The 24,474-nt window shown below is 42.8% G+C and overlaps 1 protein-coding gene across 3 annotated transcripts in view; it reads left to right on the top strand.

Annotated features, from left to right (window-relative positions):
- The window catches only part of dtnbp1b (dystrobrevin binding protein 1b), a 39,223-nt gene extending 16,158 nt beyond the window's left edge, over positions 1 to 23,065 (top strand). The window contains exons 1-4 of one of the 3 annotated variants that reach the window (XM_069681917.1): positions 8,628 to 8,708; positions 14,743 to 14,910; positions 19,913 to 20,056; positions 20,426 to 23,065. In XM_069681917.1, coding sequence (XP_069538018.1) covers positions 8,672 to 8,708; positions 14,743 to 14,910; positions 19,913 to 20,056; positions 20,426 to 20,760 — 684 coding nt within the window. In that variant the 5' untranslated portion in view covers positions 8,628 to 8,671 and the 3' untranslated portion in view covers positions 20,761 to 23,065. Of the gene's footprint in view, positions 1 to 8,627; positions 8,709 to 14,742; positions 14,911 to 19,912; positions 20,057 to 20,425 lie in introns of those variants that run through there. The other 2 variants (XM_069681916.1, XM_069681915.1) reach the window with 2 other exon arrangements.
- The last annotated feature ends 1,409 nt before the right edge of the window (positions 23,066 to 24,474 follow it).

The following is a 24,474-nucleotide window of genomic DNA, read 5'->3' as shown; positions in this document are numbered from 1 at the left end:
AACTCTTTAGCTTGGCTGCTGTGACAGAATTAAAAAGAGACGGAGATTACTATCTCGCTGTTCAATAACACAAACACTAGTAACGGAGCCTCTGATTGGTCAGTAGTCTCAACACAAGGCTTCAGGAAGTGGCTTAGTGGGCGGCTGATCACACATAGAATCACTATAGTCTCCATAAAGACGCTGTAGTTTAAGGCTGGATTAGGTCGCCCATCAAAGAGAGGTGATCTCACCGGAGCCTCAGCTGTGCGACTCCAGCATGCAGTGTTAAAGATGCCCTCCAATCTTTAGACAACATTGCAGACCTCAGGGGATCAATATGTTGAATGTCAAAGTAAGTAAGTAAAGTTGCAGCAATTGGTTGAATTTTTACACTTTTCACGTAGCTTCTTATCACTGCCTCTTGTGCAGTTGGCTTCTGTAAGATGCAGTCCTATAGAGGTGATTACAACTGATAAGGGTCAATTTATAAGTCTGATAACATCTGTTATGGTTACATCATCAAGATACCAGCTCAGTGCCACCGAAACATGCACTGATGCAAGTTCACAAAGCCCTCTAACAGCTCCCTCAGGTTCAGGCTGCTTCGGTTCAAACCACCAACTTTCCCTACGATAAATAAAGGATGTTTGTCAAGCTAATATATACAACCTGTGTTAACCTGTGTTTCCTGCTTGGTGTAAATACACACATCCATGTAACCAGCTAATACATACTCTGGATCTGCTCTATACCCTTCCTCTCCTCTGCGACTGACCTTATCCATCTGGCCCCTGCTGGTATAAACTTGTATCTTCCAGCCTGTCTGTTGTGCAGCTGCAGGCAGTCATACACATGTGGTGTACGCCTGAACATACACATTAAAAAGGCCAGATGCCTTGCAGCAGCGGAAATGTGATGAGGTAAATGTCAGCTGACAGTGGGAAGCAGAAAGTGGAGACTATAAAATATATTCATTTGCTCACATTCCCCGCTGCCTCGGGCTCTTCCACCGACAATATTTAGATTTTGTGCTCAACAAAACAAACAGGCAGACACGGCCACTCATCCCGCAGCTGCACACAACCAGCTCGCTCGCTGTGAGCAGAAATACAGCGTCAGAATATCTCTCTATTATCATTGTTGGTTTGGTTAAAGACATCTCCGATCATTTGAATTCATGAGACAGTTTCCCCTGCGTCGCTGCTGCTTGTCAAATCAGATTACAAGAGGCTAAATAATGAATGCACCTTGAGCTCCAGGAGGCAGTTATTACCATCATCATAATGTGTCATATTATGTAACAGCGCTGTGGCTGTGTGAGGGAACCTGTGTGTGCGTTTGCTTTGTTATTCAACCGGCAAAACTTTGTCAGAGCGTTTGCAACAAGTTTATGACCTTTCTAAGAATATTTAATAAACCTGTGAGGTGAGTCACAGGACGGAAATTTGCTTAGATTAAATCAAGCTGCTGTTGTCATTCACGACCAGAGACATGGCTTTATTTTTCCCTCCTCTAAGCAGTATTTATTTTTCCCCTCACAAAGCCCGGTTAATAGGCTGGTGCTTTGATAACTTCCATCTCAGAACCCAATCGATCATATCTGCTGCATTCGAGAAAGTCGGGGAAATCTCAATCTCGGAACCCGTCGGCTATCGTCTGATGATGTAGCCTCTCTGGGAGTGACGGTGAATTTTGCGGGCATTCCGGTTTAGCCGGCGTTTAGCGATAAGGACTTCCACCCAAGGCCTCGGCGTGCCGCATTGTTTACAGTCCAGTAAGCAACTTGAGAAGCGACCGTGTGTTCAAATCAAAAGGGAAGCGAAATTTCTCCCTCCTCAGATATGTCAGCGAAATATACACCGTAATTTCTCGGTTCATTAAATCCCCCGGAGGAGCACCTGTTCATCTTTTTCTCACAGTTTTTCTTGTGATTTACTTTAATTATAGGGTCTTAAGTTTGTCGAAATTTCAACATCATGATGCAGATTTTTAAAGAGTAAAAATAAAGCTTTGTCAGGTTTGTCCTCAGAAGAAAACAACTTTTAAAATGCTTGTTGAACGGAGTTCAGATCGATCATTTATGATGCGTTCCAGGAAGTCGGGAAATCGACACAGCGTCGTGGGAATTTGTCAGCAAGTTGAAATTTTAGATCTAGAAAGGATTGTTAGCTGAACATGCTGCAGATGTCTGTTTATAGAGATTAATAAGAAGCTAAACAGCCACACATTCAAGTTTGTAAATTTGTACATTTCCAAGTTTTTCAGGTGTACAAATATTTTGTGTATTTGTACTTTAAATTTGTGCCGCAATAATTTCAACTTTGAGATTTCACAAAGCTACAGACACACACATTTCCCGTGTGCATTAGTGAACCTGAAGTTATAAGCTACAAGATATAAGCACGGATTTTGACCCTTTCTTTACGCCTCAGCTAACCAGCCAATCAGCTCACCTCCACGTTGTCCACTGACCATCCAATCAGAGGAAGCTAAACTGTCGACAACAGGTTTATTATTGAGGAAGAGAGAGGGAGACGCTAATCGGACTACAAACGTACTACAAACTGAAACCAGAACACTTCCTGAAATAAAAATCCGGTCCTGAGCCTACAAAGTCTACATTGTTATGTAGCATCTCTAAATACAGATCATGATTACCTTTGCGGTTAAATGCTCTGTTAGCCACCTAGGTTAGTATCTAATCTGTCTTAAAGCTGCTCAGATGACGCAGGCTGGGGCTGCATTCAAATCCCCTGCAGTGAATTCACTGTAAAATAGCTGAAATCCCCCCAGTGTTCATAACATGCAACATGCAAGCTGAGAAAAGGGCCGATACAGACAAACAGAAATGTTTTACTCTTCGGCTAATAAGCGAGGATCTAGTAATGCAGTCAGTTTGAGAACTTTAGAAGTGATTCGCTTGTGCCATTGATTTCATGGATTCAGGGTATGAAATGTTTCTCGTCTCACACGTCCAGATGTGACCTTCACCCCCGCTCACATCTAATTGGTACATTCCTAATCCTGCCGCACAGCCTTCTGCTGAGAGCGGCCGGGCTGCTCGCTGACACCTCTGATTTGCTGCAAGGCCTAGTCGTGACCCATCCACTCTATCTGTCCAGTGTGTGTGTGTGTGTGTTCATGTGTGTGTCTGTACAGCCTGTCGGAGCAATTTATGTCTTCCCGTCCATTCGTTCTCTCTGTGCGACTAATTGTCAGGCGGTAACGCAGGTAAATCACAGTGGCAGCTTGTTGTTTTGACACGTTAGTGAAATGTGTTCGTACGTGGACTCGGTCAAAAGGAATTATTCAGATCGCTGAAGGCTGTGTAATGTGCTCTTACAGCTTGTATTGGCTCTCTGAGGCTGTTTGGTATCTTTTAACACATAATGAGTCAGAATTTGTAATGAAAAATGTTCTGACTGCGAGTCCGACTGAGCTTTGCCTCACTTGTTGGTGAGCTGTTGCCTGGTTACATGTGTAGTTAGCAAGCTGGTTAACTGTGTGTTTTCACTCCCACTCGATGATGTGATGGACTGACACAGAAAGAGAAATCATGTGCACCAAATAAATATTTAACAATCCTCTTTTTTTCTCGCATAAGTGCCCACATCTTTATCTCTTAAACACAGCCTCAGGCATAATTAGCGTTTAAACTTCCCCACTCACATAAGCCACGATTCCAGACAGACCTATGACTCAATAATATTTTCCCCGTCTTACAGATCAGCAGTATTCTCACTGTTTTATTGTGTTCATTTCCTCTCGACGAGGCCTCTCATTAGATACCCATCATTGGCTGCTGCATCGCTGCAAACACTCACTTGATTGCAAACAAGTGAACACTCGTCCCTGCACGCTGGCCAGCTGTGAAAGCCTCGCACATAATGTGTTTGTACGATGCAACACGGGCACATTAAAGGCATCATTTCACTGGAAATGATTGAATCATCCGTCCTGGAGATTTGTTTGTTAGTGTAGGGTAGGAGAGATGCAGTGAAATGAAGTAGTGTGATGTTTTGTGCTTAAACATTTCATTTTTATAGCTCTCAAAGCTAACATGCGCTAACAAATTAGTTTCATACAGCACCTGTAATCACGATGTTACAAGTTTACAGCCAAACCTCGTTACATATGTGTGTTTCTATAAACAGCTCCACTGGGATGTTTCATTCTTTACCTGTGGAGTAGCTTAGCATAATTTACAGTTAAAAAAACCTATTTTTTCTCATACTGCTGCTCTCTGCAGGCCCTCATACAGCCTCTGCCTGAAACGACTCAGTTAAGAAACCCCGCCCCTACAAGCCAGCTTTCCTCTGATTGGCCTGCTGAGGTCGCACTTTGTGACGTCACAAAATGCAGAGTGTAGAAAACACTGTGTGAAACCTGGCCTTCACAGCAGCCTGCAGACTGAGCCGAGGAGCCTGGGGATAACTCCAACATACTTTTACCGACACATTTGAAACTTCACCCACGTTTAGTCTGGACATCAAACATTGTAACATTATATATATGTCTTAAAATGTGAAACAGCATAATACCCCCTCTTTAAAGACTATTACTCGTATTTATAGGCCTATATATATTAAATATAAAAAGCAAGGTTGGTTGAGGCAAAATAAATATAAACCACAAAGCACTAAGAAATCAATTGCCCTTGTAGCTGTGAGGTCAAAGAAAGCATGAAGGGAAGACAAACTGTGTGGTAAACTCGGCTCGACACCCACACTGCATGTAGAACAGTGTGCAGCACCCACTCTGCAACACAGCCATCTGCTATGTCTTTAGCTGCAGTCTCAAACCAAACACACAAACTATTCCCAAAGATAAAGTCATGCATATAGAGAGAGAGAGTAAGTACAAATGTAAGTCACAACAGCCATAAATACTCTGAATCATTACATCATGTTTTACAATTACAAGTTATATTCAATTACAAGAAAGTTTCAGGTTTAGTTTTTTTGGGGCTTTTTACACACAGTCCCTCTTATAATTCCAACTGTGGATCAGTTTACACCAACCAAGTGTGGACCAATGACCAGTGTATATAGATGGACGAAATGTCTCCATCTGTTCTCATTGTATGAAATTGAAGCCACAATACCACCCGGTGACGGGCGCTGCCATCTTGTGCTGGTGACGTCATTTGGAGCCAGAGCTGCGCAGTAGACATCGGCTGGTGGAGCCAGCGTAGCCGCTTCCGCTAACCAAAACACACACTTAACTTACAGCAAATGGCAACGATCCCGCACGTCGGCGTGTTTAACAGCAGAACAGCTTCTTGTGTTGGTCTGAAGCAGACGTTCACAGATATGTAAACTTCAATGACTGTAGTGATTGTTTTAGTTACGTCAACTCTCGTCGTTCCTCCTCTACTCTGCTAATCCAGAACAGATCGGCTGCAGGAGCCGTATTGGTTAACAGAGCTGTCAATCATCCTTTTTACAGCATCAAATAACTCATTAAAAATAAACTTGTCAGACAAATGAACACTTGGACGTAAATCAGCATGAGAAGAACTAACGCTAATGACAGAAACCATGTTTGAGAAACATTTATTTGGCTTGTATTTTGATTTCATAGTTTGACTCATGTCCCATCTGTTAACACGGAGGAGGCGGGCTTTATGACCTACACTGCAGCCAGTCAGCAGGGGGCGATAGAGAGGGTTTGGCTTCACTTTTAGGGAGCTGTCAGGTCGGCTATTTTTATATACAGTTTATGGTTCACACCAACCAAGTGTGGACCTTGTGCATCCACTAAAAAAATGCATTCATATAATTGTTGACTGGTCATGACACAAGTAAATACATCCAGTATCTCATCCTGTTTACGGTCACAGGGAGCTGGAGCCAGTCCCAGCTGACATTGAGCAAGAGGTGGGATAGTTTACAGGTTGTTTTCATGTAAATTAGATCAATATAAAGCCGACAGCTAGTGTGAAACAATTTGAATTACATACTCTCAGTACTGCAAAAAGCCGTGGTAAAGGTTTTATTCTTGAAAATGTCACCATATTCAACAAAGAGAGATTGAATTATAGTTTCAATCTTGGATCCCTCAGGCAGAAGCTCTTGAGAACAAAGTAACACGGTACAGAGTGATTACACTGAGATGCAGGAAGGCTGTCAGATGCTTAAAATGACACTTAAACTTTGCTAGCTGCACACGGTAACTTAATGAGTGAGTCTTTCCTGAGTGATGTCTTCATTAAGCTGAATCCATGTTTGTTTTTTATTGAACAAACAGTCCACACGCTCTTCCAGCTTTACAGTTGTCACTGAGCGATTGCGCGAGAGCACGAACTCAGCAGCTGATGTATTGCAGACCGCAAAGGCCGGACAGAAACCTCACTGCTGCTGTCCAGCAGACGGAGTGAAAACAGACAGGTGTTATCGATGGGAGAGAGGAGATAGCGCGGGGAACAAGACGAGCAGAAACTTCTGTGTGTGTGTGGAGTTTAAGCCGTGATTACTCAGCTGGGAGAGTAAAGTGTGAAGTCACGGTGTGCAGCCGGGGAAAGTCATTAAAAGTTCAGGTGTGGGGATAAATGTCTGGGTGATTCAGTCTGGAGAAAACACTGTTAAATCACACTTTTCATAATAGTGAGTCACTCCTCTGTTTAAGTGCGCCTCATCACCCGTGCACGCTTCAGCTACACACACACAGAGTTCATGCAGCCCCTCTGGATCACATCGCCTTTCTATCCTGCACATTGTTCTTATATAATTTACCTTAACATGCACGACATTCTGATTGGTGTGCAACAGAGCGATTGTGTTATTTACAGCACGGGGAGGGGGGGGCCTTTGGCGGAAACCTGGGCACTTGAGAGATAAAGCGAGGCGGACAGAATCTAAAAATACCCCCGGCTGAGTGAGCAGAGCTTAAGAAGAAGTAGAAGAAGAAGAAGCAGTGGCTGTCGTCACTGTCAAACCTGACTCTTGGTCTTCATGCTGCCGCGCCGCCGCCGTCGCCTCCGATGAAATATCGGGCCTTTTATAAGCAAGCGGAAACAAATCCATCGGAGAGCAGACAGCTAATTTAAAGTGACGGGGAGAACAAGGGGGACTTTGGATCAGATACTGAGCGTTTGATGTGTTTGGGGAGGCAGTGTGATGTAAAGTGTGTGAAACAGCTTTAATTAGATCTTTGAGTGTTTGCGTTGTAATCAAAATAGAAATAAAAGATAATTTGAGCTCATGAGGCGTGAGTTTAAGGAAAAGGCGATTAAGATGTAGTTTATTCTTGGTGTGTTTACTGTCTCAGGCATTGATGTCACAGAAAAACAATCCATATCTCAGGCTTGAGCCTTGACAACGAGGTCACGCCCGGAGGTCGTGCCCCCTTCCTCTTGTCATTTCTTCCCCTGACACATACATGAAAACATTTCCCCCCCAACACATCCTGCTTCTCTCCACCCATCCCCACTTCCTGTCTCTCTGTGTACCCCTCCGTCTCACAAACACAAGCTTTATTTTCGCTTCTGTGGCAGCCATTTAAGGCAATTCGTCCATCCATCTATTCATCCGTCCAGCCAGGCTTCAAACGCAACCTTCTCTCCATTGGCACCTGATATGCAAAGTGCTCTACAAAGTGTAAACGACTGTGGACGGGCTCGGCGGTGGCTTGAATTGGCTGCTGATGACTCATAAAAACACAGATTTCCATTTGAAAAGGGGGGCTGTTAGCGTCGCTTGTTATTTACGGTCACTTAAACGCAGCACGTCGCCGCTCTGACTGAATATTCTTTACACCTTAGATAACTTCGCTCTGAAAGCGCTCTGAGTGAGATTGGCTGCTTAAAAAAGTGGAGGGATGAAATTAGCTCCCTTTGCAAGTGGGCTCAAATTAGCACTTCCTGTACAAAAGAGATGTGTTGCCCAAGCTTGTATGATGAACACTTAGCCGTAAGATTAGCATTTTTGCTCCGCGAGCCAAGCTGTGAGAAAATGACTCCATTTAGTGGAATCTAAAGCTGGAGTTGAATCCTTAAGTCTTGAATTGGCCTTGATGGCGTGTTTCCTCTCAGCTGCAGTTCTTAGCTACGTCTCTCTCTCTCGCTCTACAATAGCTGTGAAAAAAGAGCACGGCGAGTAAGGCTTGTTCTCCGCGCTTCTAAATATGGACACACATTTACATGCTGTTTAAAAGACAACCGCAGTTTCACTTCAGTCGCAGACACACAAATGTGAGAGCAAGTTCATCAGCAGGTAAATGCTTCTCTGCTTCTTTATTATGTCTGCATGTGAAATGGGGATATTTAAAGATGCACAGACAGGTGCATGATCGCCCACATATGCACACAAGCAGACACGCCATCACACACACACACACACACACACTGACATACCAGCCTTTTCCTGTGGCTTCTGCTTCCTGCACTCGCGCAACACTCATTCAGACGTTTGTGTTTCTACTGCTGAAAACAGATATGAGAGTAATTACATTTAAAGTCTAGTGTCATATTGATCCGCCGGCACAAATAGCCATCTGAACAAGCAGAACAGGATTATATAATTAGATTTATGTTCTTTTTTATTTCCCCTGGGGTTTTTTTCGGTCGCACAGGAGCGTAGAGGTGAGAGGAAGAGCAGACAAACACTTTTGCGCGTACTGTTGTCTGCTGAGCTTCTGAAGAGAGAGAAACAGCCGGTGAGGGGACAGAGTCACTTTGTCCGCCTGCACGATGATTGCGGGAACAGACGTGCCAAGTACAGACTCAGGTAGTACGCCAACATTTTCAGTCCATGTGTTTCATCAGCTGACAATATTTCATTTTTAATTTGAAAGCAAAAGCAATCGAGGATTTTCTTTGCTGGAAAGCTTCACTTATGAGTTGGTTTTGTGGTCACACTTTGAAAGGCAAACATAAAAAGCATTACCTGGTAGCTTACTAGCATGCATATTAGTAGCATATTAGCTCATTAACAGCCATGAGAAATGCCTGATTCTGCATGACAATATTCTACAACTTCTAGTCCATAAAGTAAGAGTTTCTTTCTTCGTATCTTATTGCTGCTCATTGATAGAAAGGAAGCTAATTGTTGCACATGCATTTTTTGGGGGCCTTTTATGTCTTTATTTTGTGTGAGTACCAATGACAGTGTATAGATGGTCTCCACCTGCTCTCATTGTACAAACTTAAAGCAATGGGGACGTCAGTTGCGTAGTAGAGATCGGCCGCTGTAGCCACTTCCGCTAACCAAAACACACATTTAACTGACCAAAAAAAAACCTGCAAGGAGCCCGCACGCCGTCGTGTTTAACAGCAGAACAGCTTCTTGTGTTGGTCTGAAGCAGACGTTCACAGATATGTAAACTTCAATGACTGTAGTGATTGTTTTAGTTACGTCTTCTCTCACCGTTCCTCCTCTACTCTGCTAATCAGGAACAGATCGGCTGCAGGAGCCGGATTTGTCAACAGAGCTGTCAATCATCCTTTTTATAGCATCAAATAACTCATTAAAAATAAACTTGTCAGACGAATTAACACTTGGACGTAAATCAGCATGAGAAGAACTAACTATAATGACTGATGACTAATGACCACGTTTGAGAAAAATGTATTTGTCATGTATTTTGATTTTATAGTTTGACTCATGTCCCATCTGTTAACATGGAGAAGGCGGGCTTTATGACCTATACTGCAGCCAGTCAGCAGGGGGCGATAGAGAGGGTTTGGTTTCACTTTTAGGGAGCTGTCACGTCGGCCATCTTTTTATAAGGTCTATCCATGCATTCTGACCTTAATATCATTTGCTCATTATATGCCTTATAATAGGGTGGTACTACATTAGAAAGCAAAGTAATATAAGATAGTAATCCATGTTGAATAACTTCTTCACTATCAATAAGCAGTAATCAGGAGTTTATCGAGGTAGAAAACTCTTACTTAATGGCCTTAAGTGCTTTTCAAAGAGCCAACATGCTTTGTACATATATGCTAATAAGCAACTAGTTGTGTATACACAGTATGTGCCCAGGGCCGGATGCAGAGGGGTGGCTTGGGCCCCCCTTAAAATCTGATTGGCCACCCCAAGTGCCACCCCAAAATCCTAAACTACGATTGGCTGTTGGCCGTGACAGAGGCGGGACTTTCGTTAAAATATATTTGGGCTGTGTTGCGACAGGCTGCTAGTAGCTTTCTTTCCATTTCCATGTGGCACATTTCTTCTGTTTGAGTCCTTAAAGAATTAAGCTTAGAAGGAAGGGTTAATTAAATGCTATTCATTTGCTTGTGTGTGTGTGTGTGTGTGTGGACACATACTTCATGCCACCCCTGCATAAGTCAGTGCCCCAGTTGGGCCACCCCAGTCAAAAAAGTCTGTATCCGCCCCTGTGTGTGCACCTTGATATATACTATCACCTCTTTTTCTCATGAAGGGAATTCTTCCTCGTGAGGATGTGGTTCAGCTTTACATCATCCACAAGAGCCATTAAAAACATTCGTCTCTGTAATTAAATTAAATAATGTAATTTCATTCGACATCATCTGCTGTGACTAACATAATGCAATTGCCTCAGCTCCTATGAATCATCAGCAGATGTGTGTGTCTCAGGGTGTGCACACCCACTATTCCACTGTAGTGTCTTTACAACTTACACATGCATTCAAATCTGAGGGTGTCTGCAGGTCTGTGTATGAGCAGCACAGCCTGTAAGGATAGGATGTATTGGACTTGATGGCTCCCACACTAAAGTCACAAACTTAATCCTGCAGGCGGAATATGAGCGAGAGCTAAAAATAGTCCTGGTAGAGTCGGTAACGTGCGGAGCAGGATGTGGTTGTCTGGTAAAGAAAAGACCACGAGAAGGAAAGATAAGCGACAGGTGGTTTTAAAGAAGAGATTAAAAAAGCTTAAATGTAGAGAATCACGTTAATCAAAGGGTTTCAGGGGAATACTGAAATGAACCATCCCTATCTATGCTTTATTTCTTTCTCCAGCATTTTGGTTTGATGAATTCGAGACACTTACTTTGCTATGTTTGAATCTCTTGGGAAACTTTCTCGGCAACTCTCGGAAACAGTTTGTATGTGCCTACTCGTTCTTTTCTTCCTCCATCAAACACACGCTCAGCAGAGGTCTAAATAATCAGACAGCTCCGGCTAATAATGGATCCAGAATCTGATTAGAGACAGACAGATAAAAAGACATGATTTAGCTCCGTCATTAATGCTGTCTGTCCGCAAACCTTAATTATAGCTAAACGCACAGCCGTCTCCCTCCCTTTCTCCTCTTACTAACCCCACACAGCGCCTGACAATACGAACAAAGCCTCCCAGAGGCGCCTAATCTAATACAGCAGTCCCTACACGACACACACACACACGCCAACAGAGAGGGAGTCAGGAGGGAAAGATGAGGGACTGATGGGTAAAAAAAGAGGAGTAGTCAGATAAAGGAGATAAATTGGACTCTGAGAGGGGAATGACATAAAGAGAGGGCTTTTTTCCCCGAGTCTCGGAGGGATGTTGGTGTGATGTCTATCATGAGGCAGCTCTGGTGGGACCTTATTGTTCCCTCTTTTGTGTGTGTGTGTCCATCTGCTGCAAGCTCCTTAAGGGTCTAGTTATATTTTATCAGGACTCTGGTGTGTATGTGTGTGTGTGTGTGTGTGTGTGTGATGCTGCAGTCGAGTTAGCACTCCTGAAGCAGTGTATTGATTTTGAGGAGGCTGGTGTACATGGAGGAAAGGCGGAGAATGGTGCAGAGCTGTGTCAGACATGCAGGACAATAAGACATTAAGACACAAACAGTCAAAAGGACCAACCACTGACCTCTGTGTGTGTGTGTGTGTGTGTGGCTCTGTCCTCTCTTACTCTGCCAACATCTCCCTGTTTCAGTGATAAAAAAACAAACGTGCTATTGCTGCTATTTTTTGTACCTTAGATTACTTTCTGCGAGCTGTCATGCTTTCACCTTTGTTTTTATCTTTAAATAAGGACAAATAGTTTGTTTTCTACTCTTATCATTGCAGCCAGATGCTGGCTGGAAAGAGGAGACTCAGTGACCTCAATAGGAAGAAGAGAGGCTATTGTTTTTAAGTACAGAGTGAACGAGTATTTAATTTATTACATGTGGAGGTCAGATAAAACAACTTGCCAGTGGGGGATACAATCGCAGAAAAGTTAAAGATAAGTAAATTGCTCAGCAGCTGTTTAAATAGTCTGCTTTCTATGCTGCACCTTTTCTTAGGTTTTCATCTGAAAGTCATTATGTCAGCAGTATTTTGCCTCAGAGGTATTTAATATTCTTTATTACACGGCTGTTTTAAATACTTGATTCTGATTGGTTAATCACAGCATTCCAAGGTCTATTATTTCTCGATAACAGATCGTTGCTCTGAAGAACAGACTGTTGCTAGGGACTCAGCTCACACAGTCCGGAGGACTACCTGTAATCATATCAATCCACCAAAAGAAGTCCAGTACATTTGACGCTCTGTTTACAGAGGGAAAAAAGAAAAGAGACAAAACAGCAGAGAGAAAGCAATACAGGTTAAAAGATGCAAAAAACTGTCGGCTACAACTACTGAAGACGACACATGAAGTAAACATTAAAGGGAGCACAGTACGGGATACGCCGGTGTTTAAAGACAGTGAATGGAAAAGAAAATGTCAACAGACTCTGACAGTGACGAGACAGAAAACCTCAACTGCTGTGCTGATTCCTGCTGTCAAGTTCAACTTGTCTTACTTCACCGTCAGTGGAAATGTTTACATTTAATGATAGTAGACATTCATAATAGTCTGACATTTGAGTTATTCTTTACATGCTCACATAAAGATTTGAACAACCTATGGGACTTATGAAACATTCTCTTTTCATTTCACTGCATGTTTAAAAAGAGAAAATTAAGTAAAAAAAATTTTTTTACCCTTACTTCCCTAAATGAAACGGGACACATCAGCCTCTTTATTTGTAGCTTCCCAGCTCTTGCCACAGCAGTAAGTGTCAGCGAGTGGTCTTATATAATGCTGCCATCCATCAGAGGGAGACAGGAGAACCAAAGAGACAGCCTGTTGGAGACTCCAGGCTGCGGCCGTGCCCACACAAACAAACAGAGGGTTTCTCTATGTGCAGGGTCATACTCTCTGCCCCCAGTCTCTTGAAGATGCTCCTCCCTCTCCTGCTCTGTCATCACGGATTGCCCAGACGTCTTACAGTGCAAGGACAAGGGCCAGGAGTCCTGTGGGGATCAAAATGCAGTTGCACATTGAAGAATCACCATTCAGCATGTTAAATCATCCGCCTATTTTCAGATGCTGTAAACAGCTGTTTGGCAGGCGTTTTGCAAAATACTAGCTAGTTTTTAAGAGGAGAAAATAATGCAATGAAGAGCCAAACATTCAGAATACACTCATACATTTAGACCCCTAATTCAGCATAGCATGGACACAGAATATAATATAACAGACCCATTAAGTTAGTGCACTAATTCAGAATCTATGGAACCCCCTTAACTCAGAATATATATTTGACCCTTAAAGTTAGACCCCTTATTCAGATTATAACAGACACATTAAGTTAGACCCCTAATTATGAATGTAATAAAACCATTAAGTTCGACCCCTAACTCAGAATCTAATGGACCCATTAAATTAGACCCCTTATTTAGATTATAACAGACACATTAAGTTAGACCCCTAATTCAGAATATTAGGTACCCATTAAAGTCGAGCTGAAACGGCATTTCGAGAGTATCTAGCTTCCATATCGTGACGTATTGCCGAGTGAAACAGGATGTGCAGGCGGGACATATCATTAGAGGGATTTGATTTGATCGTTGAGAAGTGGGCGTAGACAGACGTTCTCCACAGCGCAGTAGCTAGCTTACTAACCGAGAGTTCTTGGTGCTCTGCGGCTAAATGTTGCAGATTGATTGGTTGAAGTTGTTTGGTGCTAACTTACGTAAGCACGTGTGAAATTTTGTTTTACCGAAGAAAAAATGATCGGATTTTGATATAAGAATACGAAGAAATTGATTTTCTTTTTTTTTTTGGCCTATATTGTCAAATAGATGCACAATATTAAAAGGATTAAAATGACATTTTTCATTTCACCTCGACTTTAAGTTAGACCCGAAATCCACAATATAACAGAGCCATTAAGTTGGACCCCTAATTCAGAATATAACGGCCTAATAAGTTAGACCCCTGATTCTGAAAATGACAGACCCTTTACGTTAGACCCCTAATGTCAAACTCAGTGGCGAAATAATAACTGGATGACATTTTAATCTTTTGAAAAGAAAGGAACGAACACTGTACTCACTTGTTTGCCCAGCCAGCAGTGATGCATCTCCCCTTTAATGCCACAGCACGACTGAGGATACACACAGCAGGACATGAGCCTCTGTTTACTGAAGTGTGTGCAGCTGAGTGGGCTGCATGCGTGAGACTTCAGTGAGTGTGGTCCCTCCTGTGCTGCCCACAGGAGACAGGGTATTGAGTTTCTGAGGGTTGGGTGAATCGCAGAATCTGTGAACGCTGTGGAGCGCTAAGCCCGACATCGTTCTGCTCCAGCAGAGATTGACCCAAGCCTGTGGAGGATGAGAGTGGGTACTTTCTACCTCCCATAGCACTCATTTAAGTCGGATCAAAGAGTTTTCGTCAGAGAGTTTTATATATAAGTAAGTTAAGTTTTGATTGTATTAGAAAAGGAGGTTCTTCAGGGATGTCTTTGTCATAATTGCTCAGTATTTGTCTCATGTTGAGCTTCAAACTAACTAACTTTCCTCCTCTCTCTCTTCTAGTGGAGCTAGATGCGGAGCATGCACAGAGAGTCCCCGGGGCGGATCAGGGAGGGCTCACGACCCCCCAGGTCAAGCTGAAAGAGAGGCAGAAGTTCTTTGAGGAGGCCTTCCAGCAAGACATGGAGCAGTACCTGTCTACTGGCTACCTGCAGATCGCTGAGAGGAGAGGTGAGAGGGAGGAGCACTGAGGTCAGACGGTCTTTACAGATATCATAGTCGTGCTCAAAAGCTTCGAATAAAGGACGTGTTCTTGCCTGCAAAGGAAAAAGGAACATTCAGAGTTGAGGTTTAGGTTGTGCTATCTGTAACTTATTCAGCAGTGAATGCAAAGCTATCAAGCATTCAAGTGAATTAATTCCGGAGTCCTGATACGATCACCCGAAACCTTCACACTTCAGCTGCATATCACAAGATTGAGCCATAATAGCTTTCTGCCGCGCAGCTCCACACTCTGAGTGCCTGTCGCTAAACCCACAAGTAGAGTCATTACTTTGAAAAATGCCACCGCGCCGTATAAATGTAGTCTTCCACTGGGATTGTAAGAGAATCCTGCTGCAGTTTACCCCGTGTATTACCGCTAAAATCCTGCGCTAAAATACCCAAAGGATGTGCTAAGAGAGACTGCATGCTGCACAGGAAAGAGATGCATTGGACTCTACGGGCCCGGAGTTTAGAATGTGATTTTTCTTCTTCTGTTACTCATCTATCCTCCTCCTTTAATCCGCTGGATGTGGCTTATTAAAGAGGATTGTGCAGCAGTAAGGAGGGAAGAGAGATGGAGCGAAAGGAAAGAGACTTAAGGAGAAGGCAGGGAGAGTGTTTTCGCTGTCAGTCAAAACTGCTTTTTTCGATCGATGCACTGACAGCCATGACGAAAACAAAAACAATCACTTAAGCCAGGTTTGTGGTGCAGGGAGTGAAATATTTCCAGCCCATTATCAAGAGACTAGACAGAATCCTCTTCAGCCTGCATTTATTCTTAGTGAAATAAATAGAGAAGACGTTTAAATACTGCAAGTCATTCACCATATTCAAAACATGGCCAAATGAAATGAACTAGTCAAATTGTTCTGGTTTCACCGCTTCTTGATTGATCAGCAACTGAAAAACAATAAATGCTATTGCTAGCTACTGGAGCGTTGCGGGGTAGCTAGACGGATGTGCGTTGCTAGCTCAACAGAGCCCAGATTTATTTCCTTGTGGCAGCAACAGCTAACCCAGAGGTTGAAGTATCTCTGGAAAAACAACAGACAGGCTAGCTAACTGCTTTTCTCAATTAGCTCTTGCTCGCTCGCTCAACATGCGCCTTCTTCTCCCAGGAACTTCCGCTTAAAAGTAGCTTTATCACAATAACTCCCTCTTCCCTCCCCCGGAACTACTTTTCAGCCAGTTACCCGCGACGGTGGACACCTCCCTCAATAAACAACTGCAAAACAACAGCAAACGCAAACAGGAACTACAGTGTTACAGTATTTGAAAAACCCTAAGCTAATGACAACTAATTAACAACAGCTAATTCAACCAGTTCTGAGCTAACATTTCTGTTAGCTAGCCAAGGTTACGTTTAGCTAGCTAAGAGTTAGCACTGTTCTCCTACTGTCCATCGTATTGTGTAGCACTGTCAAACAGTTATGCTAGCTAGAAAGCAGTTAAATGCTAACTTTAGCTGTTGTCTACGTTAGCTTGAATATGATGTATTTCTTTGAAATCTGGCCAATGTCTCTCTTGATTTTCACTATCAATGGTCTTCTTAGTTGATGATTAATCTGGAAGCGGTAGAATGATTATGATTGTCAGATTCTCTGCATCTAAATGATTTGCAAACCCGGAACGCAGCAGTACAGTACCAGGCTATAATAGCATGTTAGCTTTTCTAAGCAGGGTGTTGCTACTGGAGAGCACAGATACAGCTGGAGACAGTGAGGAAGAGGTACGGAGAATGAACTGAAGGAGATGGGCAAGAAAAAGAGAGAAAGCACTGTGGATGCCATCCCCCACTGAGCCATCAAAAGCCTCAAGGGTCTTATACACACACACACACAATCACACACACACAAACACCCACACACACAGATACTCTCCATCTCACTACAGTCCCTCCCAGCAGGGGAACCTTTTAGGCAAGGTCACAGAAGGGCTAAAAGAAGAGCATGTTAAAGGCAGTGACATGGAAATGATGTTCTCAGTGCACTGCTTTCTGGACCGACACTTTCACAACACAGCTGTAGTGTTGGTTTAACTGCGTGAATGTACGCACATGCGTTATTTTCGTTCGTGTGCTGAAATGACGGCTCCACTTGGGCCTGAAACTGAATCTACATCCTCCATGCTACGTTTCATGAGGCTGAATAGCTGCTACGTGGCGGTAATTGCGTAGCTGACAGGCGAGATATGGGAATGCACACGAGAAGAGGCTGCACACTGAGCATTCATTAGCGAGCGTTAGACCTTCTATTCTCTCAGATGTGTCACATAAAACAACGCGGCTGTCTCTGCAGGGAAACAAGGAGGAGAGAAATGTTTACTGGATTGGTGTATAAATGTGGAGTGATATTGTGTATGTTTAAATAAAACAAGACATCACGTGTGTGTGTATACGCATTCAATTCATCGTGTTTGTGTTTAAACGTTAGAATGAGTTTAAATGTGTGTTTAGTACATTTTTGTAAATGCAGATGAATTGCCAAAAGTGTAGTGATCTAATGTGACGCTCACTTGTGTGTCTGTCTGTGTGATCTCTTGGACATGTGTTGCTATATAAAGTATGGGACGACTTTTGGGGGGAGTCTCCATGGGAAGTAACATCCCCCTTCTTTCTCTCTCTTCACTCTTCTGCTCTCCCTCCCCGTGCCGCCCTCCTCTGCTCTCCTCATTTCCTTGAGGTACGGTAGCCAATGGCATCTTCTCTCACTGCTGTGCGCCGACCAATCGCCTCCCTTCTTCCTCTCGTGCTCGCAACTTTACCCCCCCCTCGCTTATCCTCCATCCCCACAGTGCAATGACTGGCTGTTTGTGATGCATGCAGCACATCATGCTTCTAAACAGGGGGCATCGTACCCCTGCAAGGTGGTGAATCCAGGACTGTAGTGGTTAGCGTGTTAGCTGCTTTGTAAGAAGAGCCTTAAAATGATTTTGTCGCTTGCATCAACAACATTCAACAAAATTACAGACTTAGTAGGCGTTTTTATCCAGCAATATTCTATGAAACTTAACAAAATCATCATTTTTTCCCTAAGAAAAATAATGTGGACAGTGTCGAATCAACCACAATACAATAACCAGTTTGTTGCATGCAAATTTAATTGAAGTCTGAACAGCTTTTATCTGTTTACATATTGTATTGTTGATTCTAAACAGAGTCCACTTTCTGATGTAACTCAATGTACCTTCAGTGGACTGGTGCTGGGTTCATTGAATTATGTGACCGGGTTTATTTCATTTAGTTGTATGTGGTAATTGAACTACGGTCAGCCCAGTCCCTGCTAGGAGTTCCTACACAGAAGCTAAGCTAAGCACCGCTAAAGACGGGGTCAGGAGTACCATGTACGTCAGCCACTTAAAAGAGTCCTACATATAAACAAACATTCAAGTGTATGCTGTATTTTGGAATATTTTCATCGCTTCACATTGACGTCAGTCAGCCCATTCCCTCCCTTACTCAGCACAATATAGCAAAAACAAAGACAATACAATATTATGAAAGCAATGAAATGCTGTTCACATTTACCCCACTTCAAAAAACCCCAACTGTCCCTTTAAAGCGGGGGTGGGTGTGAATTGACGCCATATTTGATCTTATTATTCAGATAATTTCATTTTAGATTGCTGTGATGTGGATAGAGTTTAAACAAATACAACAAAAAATACAGCCAAAGCCCTACCTTTGATTTTAAGACCAGCCCCGGAATAAATCATACACGTGGTTACCATGACTATTAGCATTTTCACTTCTTAGGGTTGATCCAATCATTTCACCTGGTAATAAGTAGATATGCAAATATTAAACCTCAAACCATTTGCTTCTGAGCCACTAAAATCTGTCCAATTAAAGGATAAGTTCATGTTTTTTCAATTTGTCTTAAAATGATGCTCACATGCCCAGACTTGCATCCAAAATATCGTCCTCTTATTGTTACTCCTTTTCAGACTTGCTGTAAGATATTCCTTCCTATAATATGATATTAATGTAAATGGTGGGAGACAAAGTCGGCAGTCTTTGTTCTGTGCAATGATAGATTAAAAGAAAATGTATTTAATATGAAACGTCAGCAGTTTAACAAACTTAAATCAAGTTAACAAAGAGACAGTTTTTTGTTAATATTACATAAAGTTGTATATACGTACACTTGAATAATCCAGACTGCTGAAGTGTCCTATTGGCTCCCTTTGGTCTCAAAAATGAAAGCGATGAGTTTCTTTCTAATGGGCAGGAGAGGGCAACTCAAAAAGAAGATTATATAGAAGTCTATGAGAAAATGAGCCTGCTTCTCTCTTGATTTATTTCTTAAGTGAACATTCTTGGTCCTGCTTGCTAGTTTCAAGTCTTCTTAAATGGAGAATGATTTTCATTTAGTAAATTATGGTCCCCTTTATAGTAAAGTAGACATTGTTGTGGGGTATGCTTTTGGGGGCATGGCTACCTTTGGTTGCCATGGCAGTCAGATGAAATGGTAGTCTAAATAAAAAACCAATAGGTGATGTCGCAGTGGTTACATCCACTGCTTATATACATTCAATGAACTGAACTTAAAAAATACATCATTCACAAAATAGTGAATGTCTAAATTGGGATTGCCTCGGGGAAAGATTTTCTCATTGCCTCCTATAAAGAAGAGGAACTACAGTCGCTCTTTAAATGTACACATGGGACTGTGAGTGAGACACTTCTCTTTAATGCCATCGTAGGTGTTGCTTGTCGCCTTCATGTACAGCTTCCTACACACAGTAACACCTGCCAATCCATTATCTGTTATCTGCTTTGATCATGAGGTAAAAAAAAACGCTGTTAGCTCACCCATTTCAAACGCAACATCCAGCCTGAATGAGCTCCATTCTGCTTCTGCTCGGCACGTTTCGGAACAGAGCGCGTCTCCTCCTGGACTCAGCCCCTTGCTGCTGCCCTCTGAACGCTTCCAGAGGCTAATATCTTCTTATCCCGTGTCGTGTCCAGAGCCAATAGGAAGCATGTCGTCCATGGAGGTGAACGTGGACATGCTGGAGCAGATGGATCTGATGGACATGTCCGACCACGAAGCCCTGGATGTGTTTCTGCACTCTGGGGGAGAGGACAACAGCGCTGCCTCGCCAGTCGCAGGTAGGAAGACAATAAACAAGACGCATATACACAAATTAAAATACTGAAGTAAAATATGTTTTCAAAGAATTTGCAAGAGCAGAAATCTATGAGTCAGAAGATTGACAGGCACCATCTGTCCACATCTGCTTGGAGAGATTCTTGTGACAGAGAACAACCTACAGCTTCTATTTGACAGCTTGTCCTCGTCTAAAAATAATTTGATGCCCATAATTCTGCCACATTTTATACGTCTGTAGGAGGCTGAGCTCCGAGGAAGTTTGAACTAAACAGATGAAGTCGTTCCAGCAGTCAGAACAGTGCGCTCGTTTTATTTAGAGCCTGTCGAGGAGCGCGAATAAACAGATGTGTGCCTCCTCCGTCTCCCAGGTCCAGATGTGGAGGCCTTCACCACAGAGATCAGTCTCCAGGTCCCCACCCAGGCTGAGCTCCGCCACAAGCTCTCCTCCCTCTCCTCCACCTGCACCGACTCAGCCAGCCAGGACACGGAGGCCGGGGAGGAGGACGAGGAGGAGGAGGAGGAGGAGACGGAGCAAGGAGGAGGAGGAGGAGGTGGTGGAGGTGTCGGAGGAAGGAGGAGAAGGGCCCCCGTGGTGGTGACCCTGGATGACGAGGAGGTGCATCCTGATACGGCGTTGGTGGACAAGGTGGAGCAAGAGGAGCAGAGCAGCAAAGACTGTGAGGAGAGCAGGCCGAAGGTGTGAAAGAGGCGTGGACTGGATTTAAACACACGCACGCACACACACGCACACACACACACTCATATATAACAATATTGGCTTCCTTCTTAATTCCTTTCATAATGAAGACAGAGCATAAGACAGAAAACACACTGAGGTTGCACTAACTGCCACATGACGCTGCCTTAAAGCCCACAGATGTGAGTTTTCAATTCTAATTGAATCCTGTAAAAAAGCTTTGAGTTCCCTTTAGCATTTTAGCTTTGGATGGCTAACATGCACAAGAAGAGGCATTGTTCAGAGAGTGCTGCAGTATTCTGTTTTTATGTTTGTGCATGTTGAGACCAGGAGAGGCCTGCTACTGATATATGACAGGAGATAGAGAAGTGTACATCCATGTGTCCCTCGCTAATGACTGTATATAAATATGGATGACGTGTCTCCATCGCTAAAATAGCCCCTGTGACGGGCGCTGCCATCTTGTGCTGGCGACGTCATTTGGAGCCAGAGTCTGCACAGTAGAGATCGGTGGGTGAAGCCGCCGTAGTCACTTCAGCTAACCAAAACACACACTTTAAATAGTGAAAGAAACGGCTGTTAAACAGCTTCTTGTGTTGGTCTGAAGCAGGCGTTCACAGATATGTGAACTTCAATGACTGCAGTGATTGTTTTAGTTAGGTCTCCTCTCGCCGTTCCTCCTCTACTCTGCTAATCAGGAACAGATCGGCTGCAGGAGCCGGATTTGTCCACAGAGCTGTCAATCATCCTTTTGACAGCATCAAATAACTAATTAAAAGTAAACTTGTCAGAAAAATTAACACTTGGATGTAAACCCGCATGTTAAGAACTAACTATAATGACAGAAACCATGTTTGAGAAACATTTATTTGGTGTGTATTTTGATTTTATAGTTTGGCTCATGTCCCATCTGTTAACATGGAGGAGGCGGGCTTTATGACCTATACTGCAGCCAGTCAGCAGGGGGCGATAGAGAGGTTTTGGCTGTCATGTCGTCCATCTTTTTATACAGTCCATGGTCCCTCTTCAGTTCTTTGTTTTCATGCTACATGCTAACACTTTAGCATTCACCATTCTGCACCTGTAGAGAGAGAGGTCAAAGGTTATCTCTGTCAGCTTTATGACATTTTACTTTTATAACTCACTCCAAGCCACGTGGTTTTATTTCACCAGGTTTTGACATCAGCAAAAGATTCTGCTCCTATCCAAATCGTTTGAGGTGAAAGAATCTTGTGTTTTAATGTTTAAAAACTTTAATGGCAACTTGTCTTTCCAGAAACAAAGTCCTGGTTATACTGAGTATTTCAAAGATCTCAGTCACAGGGACTATTTCTCTGATGTCTCAAACCCTGGGCAAATCAAACGTAACACAAGGTATTTTTTTATTCGTAATTTCATTCAATTTAGCAAAGAGTATCTGACTTATGACCTGCAGGGGGCGCATGGATGCATTTTGATAAGCTGAAGCCCCAAAGCTTGTTGCATTTCTTTAACAGGTTTATGAGCTAGATTCTGCAATACTCCAAATGTTAACTACCTACAACATGGCCTAATAACTGGCAGTCACCTGGCAGAGGGTTTATACAACATATTACTGTAGAGCTGACGGACTGGATCATGTACCTGGATGTCTATGGTAGGTCATTAAGGGTGAAAACATTGAATTATATGCACATGCATTCAACACGTGCACATACCAGGGTTACCTTCACACATAGCTGGATATGTGCTACCTGTGTGACGGTATCTGAGTGTGTGCGTGTAAAATATCAGTGCACCTAAAAGTTGTTTTAGTGTAACATGACGTGTGCATATGGTTGCCTTGTCACTATAAAGCACATAACTTGCTCACAAAGTCATGTTTTATTTTGTTTGCTGTGCTTTTATTTTGAAATTTAGGATTTAATTACCTTCCTGTGACGCTACAACAACTTTTGGGCACATTGAAATGATTTTACAGTTTGTCAGTGTGTTTGTGCACGTATGTAAATGTTTTCACCCTTATTGGCCTCTCATTGATGAGAAATGATTTAACACAGACACACACATATAAACACACACACACACACATGAAGGAGAGTTACCCATTGCCATCCCTTTGACCAATAATATTTGGGTGAACTTCTCCTTTTGAGCGAGGACCAAATCCCTGTTTGGACTGTGTGCTATGCACTGGACGACTCCCACGACGTTTAACTGTATCCACATGATTTTGTACAGAAATGTTTGTGCGATGTGACAGCGCTCCTCCCTCCTTTCTTTCCCCCTGCCTACAGTTTCTGACTTGTTGGTAATAAATGTTTCTCCCCCAGCATTGTTTTAATTTTCATCTCGAGCCTTTCAGGACCGAGCCGCAGGATGAAATGCGAGCAGGATTTAAGGGTTCGAGCATGTTAACAGCCCCTGTGCGCTCGCTCTGATTTACAGCCCTGCTGCCTGAGCTCTTTATAAATGGAAAGCTGACACGGTGAGTGAATGGATAGGTGGGAAGTGTGTGTTCTGCAGGAGAGGGAATGGGGCTTTGACGTACAGGTTTCCTCTTGGGGGAGAATATTAAACCATGTCTGTGTTCATTATTACAGTTAAATGTTTTAACTGGAAAATACGGAAAAGCAATACATGAGAGTAAACAGCGTTTGAAGACTGAGAGTGGATGTGTCGGTTTATTGTAAATAGCTGCTGCTGTCATTCAAGTGCACTTTAATGAAGGTTATGAAGAACTACAAGGCCCTCCAACAGTTTGCATGTCCGCTGTGTGGAGTGTGAACAGACTGATACGCTCTGTGTTAAATGAACAGAAGAGGCACTTCAATCCAACACATGCTGCTGCTAACTGTGGGACATGATAATGTCACGGTACACTCGCTTTCACCTTTTCACTTTGGATACGTGTGTGATGTTTGTGTTGTTTTAAAGAGCCAGTTAATCCAAATTACACCAACTATCTTCCCCCCCCCATTTACCTGCAGTCGTATCTATCAAAGAAGATCAGAGTAGAGGAGTCATTTTCTCAGTAGATGGGTTTTGAGACGCCTCTAGGACTTTTGGGTTCATCCCAAAACAATGAAGGTGCTTGTAAATTAGTTATTGGTGATCATAGCATTCAAATATTTAAACTAACTATAATATACCTTCTCCAATAAGTCAGTTACTGTTTATAATTTGAGAAATATTCTTACTTATTTACAGTGTTATTAGTGTGGATTATCTGTGCAGCTAAATTATGTTGATGATAACAGTCTTAAACCCCCAAAATATTCAGTTGACTGTAAATATGAGAGAAAACCCTTAAATATTCACATTTTAGAAGGTGGATTGATCACATCCCAAAATATACCGCAATCTACTTATCATTCAGCCCCTCGGGGATTTTGCGAGAATTTTTGTGATCGTTGCGTCCCAAACTGCCTGATTCCACGGCAGCTTCTTTGGGATGTTTTGCGCCATTTTTTCCAGTAGAACACATTTCACACCCACGCCACAATAAAGCCATCTATTGGCCGAGCGACCCGCTTGTCTTCTGACATCATTTCCGGTTGATTTCAGCATCAGGATTTCAAATAAATGTGTAAAAACTGAAGGATACGAAAGGCTCATTTCACACTGCACATGAACATTTAGTTTTATCGATGAGTGCAGGAAAATCTTCACTTTATTATATTTACTCTTTTTTTCCTGCTGCTGCTGTGGCAGTATGAAACAACTGACAGGAGACAGGGA

This window comes from Semicossyphus pulcher, unplaced genomic scaffold (genome assembly GCF_022749685.1).
Source record: "Semicossyphus pulcher isolate SPU_LCO1_2020_fin unplaced genomic scaffold, fSemPul1.0.p SCAF_5, whole genome shotgun sequence".
Classification (NCBI taxonomy): Eukaryota; Metazoa; Chordata; class Actinopteri; order Labriformes; family Labridae; genus Semicossyphus; species Semicossyphus pulcher.
This window is presented reverse-complemented; position numbering and strand designations above follow the sequence as displayed.